The following is a 10,610-nucleotide window of genomic DNA, read 5'->3' as shown; positions in this document are numbered from 1 at the left end:
AATAGTTAATTTAAGAGAGACTTCTCCTTAGCATTATTCTTCCAGTTGTCATTAACCCATGTGTGCAAAATGGTGAAAAGCAGGAGTGGTTTTTTCATTGCTTGATCTCTCTACAGACACTGGCAGGAGTGGGCAAAGTAGTATCAGTAAAACAGTCCTGTGATATGGATTTTTATCCCCTAAGAAACCAGGAGAGACATCTTCTAGATTGAAAATTTTCTTGAAATAGAAAGATCACTACAGCTGTAGAATGTAGGCCTAGACTCTGATTTCAGCTTTCCTCTCATTCTGGTACTAATTTGCATTGACTCTCTGTAGTGTTTTCTCCATGAAGGAGCAGGGGATCTGTCTTATACCTCATTCTCCATTAAATAGTAGTAAAATGCAAATAACAGTTCCTCATTTAAATGAGTTCCTTACTGAAATGAGTTACATTCCACAGGCACCCTCCTCAAGGGCACCTATGGGAAAACCTATTCAGATTCCTGTTTAAAAATATGACAACTGAAAATCTTCCTCCTTTCAGTTTCTACACCTCTCTACTGTGGAAGAGAGTGTGAAAGGCAAAGGGTTAAATATTCAGGGTAAGCATGTGCAAAAGCAGCAATGGCTGCAGCTTTTAATTTTCCCCACCAGTGTCCCTGTTGTGCTCCCAGTCTGACTGGTTGGATAAGATATTTTAATGGTTCAGAGTTCAGGCTTCAGCCTATATAATCCTCCTCATTCATCAACAAGCCTTTCCCCCTGCTTAGTGAAGTGACAGAAGTCATTTATTGTCCTGCGAAAAACATACTTTTCCTGCTATGTCTTGTATTGTATGTGCATCCACAAAGAAAACATTGCCTGTTTAACATCCTCTATCCTTCTCTGTTTTTTCCTTATGATTAAGCACACTGAAAGGCAGCAGACTGGCAGTTTTATTAACATAACCATCCTCTTTATCTCCAAGACAGCCGGAGCACACGTAGAAACCATCCTAACCACACACAGCTGCAGCACCATAGCCTCAAGATGGGTTCTGAACTTCTTATTTTCACCTTCTAATATAAGACGTGAAACTGTGGCTTATAGCTGACAGGCTGTGACTGATCTTTTGGTAAGCATAAGCCCACAGAGGTGTAGAAACTCAGAAGCTAAGGGGCTAATGTCTAAGTCTCAAACAACAACGGCCAGGCAGCTGCAGAGCCAAGCAAGGATCATTGGTAACAACACACTGTGAGAAAGAACAAGATGTGGCTGGGGAAGGGGCCATGCAGAGGAAGGACAGCACCTTTCTGGGACACACACCCTTGATGTAGTTTCTGCAGATAAGCACAACACGGCACAGCACAGGAATTATCTTAAAGCGAAAGAAAACCTCCCATCATTATCCCAAGTGTCTGCTCTGCTTCATGAGCTTTGCCTCTCAAAGTAGCAGGTTTCCTTAATCAAGAAAAATTACAAGCCTTTTTTGTTTAATGGCAATTCTGTTGTGATTTTCAGTTCAGCCCTGCAGTATTTGTTATTTGAAATTTCCAAAGGTTGCACCATATGAAAATAAATAAAGTAGAAAACTGAAATGACCTAATGTTAGGAATCAATATTCATCAGCCAGCTGAAGGTCCAGTAATTTGCTAGCACTTTCTTTATTCAGGGATTTTACTCAGCTGCTTTTGAACCCCTGCAAAACTTTAGTAACACAATGCTCTGTGATAAATTTGCATTCATGCAACTTAGGTGAATAAATACTTAATTTTATTTTGAAGATAGAGTCTCAGCTTCAAACCAGCTATTCAGCTGGCAGTGAAATGAACGGTGATGGCAAGAGATGAGCAAGTCTGCTGCATAATGAGAATACTAATATACCAAATAATTTAAAAACAGAACTAAGTTTGTGTTTGTGAGGATGAAAAAGGATAACAAGAGACAGCCCAAACCATTAAACATTTGGATATTGATCTGGAATGGGACATGACTTGGACCATGGACAATTCAGAAATGGGACTCTGCTATAAACCAGATAATTCCTATCTATTAACTCTTGACAAACCTTGAGTCTTGTTGCTCTTTCTCCAGAAAAAAATCTAACCTGATTTTGCCTAGTGCTGCAAACACATTCTCCAGCTTTTTTGGTTTCAATGATGCAAAGATCATAGAATCACAGAACAGTTTAGAAAGGACCTTCATAGACCCTGCAGTTCCAATCCCCCTGCCATGGGCAGAGACACTTTCCACTAGTCCCTACAGCCTGACCCTGAACACTTCCAGGGATGGGCATCCACAACTTTCTCAAGACAGCCTGTTCCAACTTCTCACCACCCTCACTGGCAAGTATTTTTTCCTTATATACAATATAAACCTACTCTCCTTAGCCGTAAACCTGCTGCTCGTTGAGCTGTCATTGCCGGCCCTGGTCTGACGTCTCCCTCCATCCCGCAGGCAGGGAGAGACTCCCTGAGGAAAGCAGCAGAAGCTCCACGCAGCTTTAAACTCAGGGGTTAAGAAGTACTTTTGCGTTACTGTCAGGAGAGCCCCTGAAACCACCGCAGCCCATTTAGCACGGGAGCTCCTACGGCCCGCCGCGCCCGGGGGCGGGGCAGGGCCGGGCACGGGTCGGAGGGCGGCCCTGCTGCGCCGGGGCTGTGGACGCGGAGGGGCGCACCTCCCCTGCTCCGGGCCCGGGGATGGCACCGCGCCGGGCACGGGGCGGAGGGAAGCCGCGCTGCCCAGCACGCCCAGCCCGGTCCCGTTTGACATCCTCTGTCCTTTTCTGCTTTTTCTTTATGGTTAAGCACATTGAAAGGCAGCAGACTGGCAGTTTTATTAACATAACCATCCTCTATCTGCAGGACAGCTGTAGCACACGTAGAAACCACCCAGACCACACACCCGGCTCGGTTGGATGGATGGGCAGAGCCCAATAAGATGATATTTAATAAGTCCAAGTGCCGAGTCCTGCATTTTAGCCACAGTAACCCCCTGAAACGCCATAGGCTGGGGACAGTGTGAATGAACAGTGCCCAGGCAGAAAGGGACCTGGGGGCACTGGTCAATAGCCACCTGAACACGAGCCAGCAGTGGTGGCCAAGAAGGCCAGTGGCATCCTGGCCTGTATTGGGAATAGTGTGGCCAGCAGGAGCAGGGAGGTCATTCTTCCACTGTACTCGGCACTGGTGAGGTCACACCTTGTGTGCTGTGTCCAGTTCTGGCCACTCAGTTTAGGAAGGACGTTGAGAGGCTTGAGCACACCCAGGGAAGGCAATGAGGCTGGTGAGGGGCTTGGAACACAAGCCCTGTGAGGAACGACTGAGGAAGCTGGGGGTGTTTAGCCTGGAGAAAAGGAGACTCAGGGAGGACCTTATCACTCTCTACATCTCCCTGAAAGGTGGGTGTAGTCAGGTGGGGTTGGTCACTTTCTCCAGGCAGCAACTGACAGAACCAGAGGACACAGGCTCTGCCAAGGGAAATATAGGTTGGATACTAGGGAAAAGTTTTTTATGGAAAGAGTGATAAAGTACTGTCATTGTCTGCCTGGGGAGGTGGTGGAGTCACCATTCCTGGACGTGTTTAAAAAAAGACTGGATGTGGCACTCGGTGTCATGGTTTACTTGAGGCGTTACGGTATGGGTTGCACTCGATGATCTTGAAGGTCTCTTCCAGCCTAGTGATTCTGTGATTCTGTCTGTGATGCCGTACAGAGCCGGCCGCGGCGGCGCTGGAAGCGATGGGCAGGCGGGACACGGAGCTGGGACACGGAGCCGGGACCCGGACCCGGAACACGGTGCCAGGCCACAGCCACAGCCACAGCCCGGCGCCGCGGAGCGCCAACCGCGCCGCCCTCCCGGCCGCCGAGCTATCCCAAGCGATTGTGTTCGTGAAACACAGAATCAACCGAGCTCGTGCGCCCGGGCAATGAGCGGGCGGGAGGGGCGGGCACGGCTGCCGGGCGGCGTTTGGTGTCCCGTTATCGCCCGCCCCGTCCGTGAGGGCGGTCGGCGGCGCGGCCCCGGCGCACCGGGGGACGCGGCCGTGGCGGCGGCCGAAAGGTGCCCGTGGTGTGGGACAGCACCCCAGCTTGGGATCTAAAGGGGGATGGCCGGTTAACCTCAGTTTTACCTCGTTGTACGAAAAGACACTTGGAACACTTAGCGTCCGAGGTCTGCCGCCGATTTACAATGCTGTAAGGCCACTACAAACCACCGGTCGCGTTCCTTCCGCACATACCGGCAATAAACCCCGGAAAATAGATACCCACTGAGTCTGAGAAATCATGGGATAAAAACTCTGCAGTGTGATGTATAAAGTCACTACACTGAAGCTCTTCCGTCTCTTTCTTCACAGTTCTGTCCCATCCATTGATGGTTTTCAGAAAAGGAAATTAAAGGCAATACTTTCTGTTACATTTTCGGTGAACACTAAGGTTCTAAAACTCTATTTTTGCCCCAAGCACTTTTACATCCTAGAATTTCATTCCCTACAACTAATCAGAGCTTAGGGAATCATAATCACTTATCTGCCTCTATGGTGACAGAACTTAGTGATTGTACTTAACCTGTCTGGTGCCTGCAATTGTGAAATAAATACTGGTTACAAATGGGGATTTTACAACTAACTTTGAAAATAAGGACTTGCCCTGGGTCAGAGTATTTGGGAGAGAAGCTGGAAGACAACTGTAACAGGGTAATGAAGTTTGCTAGTGAAGAGTTTGACACAATGATCTTTTATTACTGATACCAAAAATCTTTTTTTTGCACAAGCACAGCATATTTTAGCTTATTCTTTCTACTAATTTCAAAATGAGTCACAAGTAATATGCAGCATACAGATGACCAGTAACCTTAAAGTCAGATTCTTACTGAATTCACATGTAATCTAAAAAGTATATGCTTTTATTTTTTTATTGCTGTGTTACTTGGTCTCAACTATGAAAATCAACTCACTTTAGAGTAAAATAAAGTAGGAAATTCCTGGTTTCCTTATAGATGGCTGAATCAGAATCTCAGGAAGGAAACTATTATAACTGGGGAAAGATGGTGGAGAACATTAAAACAGATATGGAGGAACTTCTGGAGGAAATGGAAAAACTAACAGGTACAGGTCTTTATTAGGAATGATATGAATTTTTGTACTAAAAACATTGAAGATTTATTTTTATATTTATTCTGTAAACTTCTGTGTGATAGAAATGTAATTAAAACAATCACCATCAACTAATGCCCTCGTGTTCTTAATTGTGAAAAAGCGTACAAATAATTTAGGTGGTTCAGATGGCTCAGAATTAAAAATCAATAGGTGATGACGCATACTTAGTTCAGAGTGTTGGTTAAAAAAAGAAATATTACTAAGGTCTTTAATGTACAATTGTTAAAATATAGTCTATAAAATGAGACTTAATTCTAAAACATGGATACATATCACCTCTCAGATCAACGTACTATAGTGAATTCTTGGTAAAATAAAAGGGGGGAAGTAAGTAAGTGTACATTAGTGCATAAGTGCTAAAACTATTTGCTCAGTTTTATCAGATACTCATTATTTCAAAATCAATTCCATTATTTAAGGTACTGATTATTTCAAGATCAATTTCATTACTTAAGTTGTCCTTAAAATATTTCATCTCTGTTGCAATCTCCTTGATCTTATTCTTCCTCACCTAACACAAGCTGTAACCGGTCTAGAGGGAGGACTCCTTATATAATATTCATATATTTTAAAACACTCTCTTGACGCTTCCCATTTGATTACCTGTTTTGTTGTCATTTTTAGATGAAGTGTCCATCCTTGTTTCATAATTTACATCAGTGTACTTTCATTGTGAACTATTTTGAGACATTTATAAGAAGTAATACTGAACATTCTGTTTAATCTAGTATTACTGTAGGCAGTTTCTGTTTTATTTTCCAGCCTTCTCTGAGATCCCAAGTGATAATAATTCATTTTATTAATTGAATTTGCTTATTGAATTTATTTATTGAATCAGTCATTGCTTTTTCCTGGCCAGAAAATAGTAATACATGTTGTGTTTGCAGTGCGTGCAACCTGGATGACTTTTGACTACACGGCCATCCAGACCAACCCAGACCTGTCCAACGCCATGCAGCACTCGGAAGATGTCTTCCTGATGTGCAAAGAGCAGATGGAGAAGAAATGGCAAGAGGTGCTACTGGAATCTAGAGGTGAAGGGGAAAAAAAAGAATAAATTGAACTTGGTCATGCTGCCAGAATGACATTCCTTGGAAAATCACTTAAGTCCTTTTTTCTCCCAGCTGTGGAGGTTTCACAGGCACTGTGGGAAATGGGCTTTCCTCTCGCTAAGTACTACTTATTTGTGAATGTCTGTGGAATTATTTTAATGAGATTACACATATAGCTTCATATAGTTGAGAGTAAAAGGCAGCAATGTGTGTATTTGCATAATGCCAATCAGTAGTCCCTGTAGAGTTTGCACACACAACTGACACACCCTCTGACCTTTTCCCTGGAAGATCATACTCCATGGTCAGCATAACTGAAATTCTTAGAAACCTGAACAAACTAGAGGGATGGTGAAGCTGCTATAGAGGACCACCCTAATGGCATTGTGCTAGCCCATGCTTTTCAAAAACTGAAGAATTGCTTACTTTCCCAAATGAAACACAGGTTAAATTCTAGATCTGCAGATAGATTTAGATGGTTTTATTTAGTATTATCATCTAGGTGTTCAATTACATAGTTTTATTATTTAGATAGATCATCTACAGTTGTTGCATCTTCTTCCATTAGATTTTTAACCATTTCTTTGAACTCATTTCCACAGAAAGATTGTTCCTCTCAAACCCTCTGAAGATGGCATGAAATAAATTTTTTTACCATTATAGACTGCAGTGAGTGTGGTGGCATTGCTGCAGAAAATACTAATCATGTTATAAAACATGCTTTTCTCCATACATTCTTACTGTAAAATATTAGAAAAGGACTAAAAAATGTCTTCTTTAGTCAGGATGTGGATTAAGAGCAGCACCTCATGGTTTCTGGTTTTACATAAATGAGTTATTTATCAGAGATGGAATTCACTGCACTAAGTTTTAAGGACCTTCCCTTTTATTAAAATCAGTCTCTTTTAACTAGAAAGTAACCATCATGCAGCAAGTGAGAACACCTCCATCTCCTCTGAAGAGGTAATGATTTAAATCACATCTAAATAATCCCTGAAAGTTTGCCAATGTTTAGGCTGTGTATTTCTTTGAGAGTGGTTGATCTAAATTCAGACAAAATGTTTATCCACTGAAGTAAAAAATATGCAGGCAATTTAACTTTGGGTGTTTGCTTTTTTTTTTAATACCAAATATTTCTAGAGATACAAATGGTAAGAACAAACTTTGAACTCTACACTTGACATTCCCATGGGTAGATCTTCCCTTCTCCCCAAGATTTTCTTTGCAGTTATGTGATGATTATGAGAGGAAAGTTAGGGATAGGCAGCAGTGCTTATTTCTAGAAAAACTATACAGCAAGATATTTATATTTTTACTTTGCTATTTTTATCCTTTATTTATTTACTGGGTTGTTACCATCTACCCTATTTCAGCCCCCCTCGAGCCTGCAGCAGAACCCAGATAGCCCACATTGCAACACCTTTATTTCTTGTCAGAGGGGTGTGTCCATGAATTTCCAGAAAAAATTAAGTGGAGTAACAGCCCCATCTAGTGCTCACATAACTGTACCAGTAAAATAGATTGCTGTCATCTCTTAACTCCCCAGCACCCATTTTCTGTGATGTGAAGTGTCAGCAGTTGTGTGGGGTGTAACACTGCAATGCTTTCACCATTCATGACACAGCAAAATTTACTGATCTTAGCTATGCACTGCACCTGTTGGCAGGTCAAGAGGCTGATGTCCAAGACTAACCTATCCAAGAGCCATCAAGTGGAGCCATAAATATTCTCAATACTCTGCGTTAGAGCATTGAGAATATTTTAGAGTATTGTTTCCATTAACAGTTTCTTACCAAGAAACAGATGAGACTTATACAAAGCTTCCTGTATAATTCTGATGGAAATTCTTCTGGTTCAAACTGTGCCCTTCTTTCCAGTGTAAAACAACTGAAAGAGTGCTGAAAGGAGAACATTTCACACTCAGGCATCTTGACCTTGTCAGAACGTGTCCTAGAGCTCTGTTTAGAATATTTATTTCATTTACTACTACTGCCCTCCAGTTCTTTATTATAGCCCAAATTACCTCAGAAAGGCTCAAGAATACATATGAGCTGTTTTACGTTTTAGCATATGTTCAAAATTTCAGTCCACATTCTTGCAGCAATTTTTCCTGAAATTGAATCTGTAACAGATTTATTATATATATTATATATAAAAAATATATAAAATTATATGTAAATATATCTATTTACGCATACTATTAAAATAATTTTTTTTTTTTTCTGAACAAGAACTGTACCACAGGCACTACTGGCATGAAAATGGCAGTGTATAATTGATTAATTCTAAGGACCTTTGTGGTCCTACTCAAGTCACTATTTACAAGTCAAAACTTACAGCCAAACATTGAAGAATAATGTATTTTGACACTAGTCAGAAAATATCATGAAGCTCTGAGTCTTTTCTATCACATTTTAAAACCTTAAGATATCAATTACTCATCAGCTGGTGGTACTAAGTCATCAAGATCTATTTTCTGCTCAGTACATTGTTGTCCTGCTCTAGGACTCAAAATTCAGTCATAGCAGCCTTGCTCCATTATTGCAAACAGCACAAAACAGAAAGTTTAAGCTACCACTTATTTGACATGGCCTCCAAAATCTTCTCATCCCATTTACACCTGTGGAAGGATCCCACTGCCACTTGGCTCCAGCAGATGATTTTCCCTACAGCTCTGAGGACTTCAGAGCATGGACTTTCTCTCTACAGATTCTCTACAGAACCACAGCAGTGCTGAAGGCTCATTGGTTCTCCAAAAAGCCAAACCAGCAGAAAGCAGAATGATGTCTAAGGCCATGGCTTTGAACTCGGGATCTGCAAAGAGACTCTGTAAAAAATCCACAAGTCACAGAGTCAGACATCCACATCTGATTTCATAGGCCTCATAGCAAACTATGTAGCACAGGCTTGATTTCCAGAGCTTTTTCCAACAGAAAGTGTTTCACTTCCAAGGCACTTGTTGCACCTGTGTAGTTCTCCCACGGCAGCAACACTGTCTGAGACAGAAGCTTACAGTACACCTATTTCTCTCACCAGACTGTGAATGCCTTGTATTGCAATTATGTTCAAATGAAACCATGCACAAAGGAAGGCCTACAGAACTGTCTTCTTCCTTTCTTTATCCTCCTCAAAAGTTCACAAGCCACAGGGAATGTTTTTGCAGCACATTAGCTACTCCACAAATTCAAAATCCATGGAGCTAAATGTTTTTTTAAAAAATCAAACCAACACAACACAAACTAAGCTCTCATCTGAAATTCTGCTCGAGGCAAATAACCCATAGCCTTATTTACAGCACAAGCACCAGCTGCCAAGTGATATGACCCTCATTATTAAGCACCAGGTTTATATTTTTTTTTCTGGGAAATTCAGCTAAGAAGAGTCTAAGAGGCCTAGTAAAGGAACAACTTATGTACAGCCCAAGACATCTAAGATGCAATTTCAGTAAGTGCTTTAAACTTTGCTAGAGTTAAGCTTACATTTTCATAACCAGGTAACCGAGAGGGATGAAGTAGGTTATGTCAGTCACTGGCTTCTGTTTTATGCAAACATTCTTACTAGAGGCAGGACAGAAATAACAAATAGAACTCAATGCCAGGACATTACTTGCCTCTCTCTCTCACTTTCTCCATTCATTAAAAAAAAAAAAAAAAAAGGCTAGTTAGGTACTTTTGTTAACCTGATTCAATCTGACCTACATTTTTGCAGAGATTAAGAAAATTGTCTTTAGCCTGTCAAATCTCTCAAGGAAAAACACCTATTGAAGGCAGTTAAAGTAGTTTTTATGACAAGTTCTGCAGTAACATTTCAGTATTTATGAATATCTTGCATCTCCTTATTATGGTGAAATTATCAACATCTCCTCAGTATGTCTGCACATTTAGTTTGGAGCAAAATTTAAGCCTAAAAAATTTATCCTGCTTAAGAATTTTTTTAAGGTACCATTACTTATATTTTCCTCACCTTATTGCATTTTGTGTCAAAACAGACATATTTCTTGATCTTCCAAGTGAAGATTTCTTCCTCAACCAAGCCTATGGCTTTCACTTCACAACCATTAAAAGGCTCCTAATCCCTTGCAATTCAGGCAGCTGTAAGCTTTGCAGCTCAGGCACCACTCAGCCTCTTCCCACCCTCCTTGTCCCCAAGGCAAAGGCAATAGGGTGCAAGGGCCCTTCCTCACCTCCCAGAAGCTGGAAGCAAAAACCTTTTGAGTGCAATTATGCCCTGCACTCTCCACTCAATTCCTGAAGAATAACAGGATTATTTGTTTGAGAAACAAATATGCTTATCTAGGATTTGGGCAACAGCAACTGCAAGACAGTGAGAAATGCTGGACTAGACAATGAAGGACACAAGATATGCACCCAGATTCAACAGCTGGAAGACAGCCAAATTTTAGGGAGAAACATTAAAACACCACTGATATTATAAGAT

The 10,610-nt window shown here is 41.5% G+C and overlaps 1 protein-coding gene across 1 annotated transcript; it reads left to right on the top strand.

The window, feature by feature from the left end:
* The first annotated feature begins 4,072 nt into the window (after window positions 1–4,072).
* SYCE3 (synaptonemal complex central element protein 3) lies at window positions 4,073–6,835 on the top strand. Its single transcript, XM_066568447.1, has 3 exons — window positions 4,073–4,159; window positions 4,962–5,070; window positions 6,009–6,835. The coding sequence occupies exons 2-3, from the start codon at window positions 4,962–4,964 to the stop codon at window positions 6,176–6,178; spliced, it is 279 nt and encodes a 92-aa protein (XP_066424544.1). The 5' UTR covers window positions 4,073–4,159; the 3' UTR covers window positions 6,179–6,835.
* Window positions 6,836–10,610: the final 3,775 nt, after the last annotated feature.

Source organism: Molothrus aeneus, chromosome 32 (genome assembly GCF_037042795.1).
Source record: "Molothrus aeneus isolate 106 chromosome 32, BPBGC_Maene_1.0, whole genome shotgun sequence".
Lineage (NCBI taxonomy): Eukaryota > Metazoa > Chordata > Aves > Passeriformes > Icteridae > Molothrus > Molothrus aeneus.
This window is presented reverse-complemented; position numbering and strand designations above follow the sequence as displayed.

What these genes read in the sequence shown, in the direction of transcription:
- SYCE3 (XM_066568447.1), top strand. Translation starts at nt 4,962, where the DNA reads ATGGCTGAATCAGAATCTCAGGAAGGAAACTATTATAACTGGGGAAAG. An exon ending in GGAAATGGAAAAACTAACAG is followed by an intron (nt 5,071 to 6,008) that starts GTACAGGTCTTT and finishes TTGTGTTTGCAG; the next exon opens with TGCGTGCAACCTGGATGACT.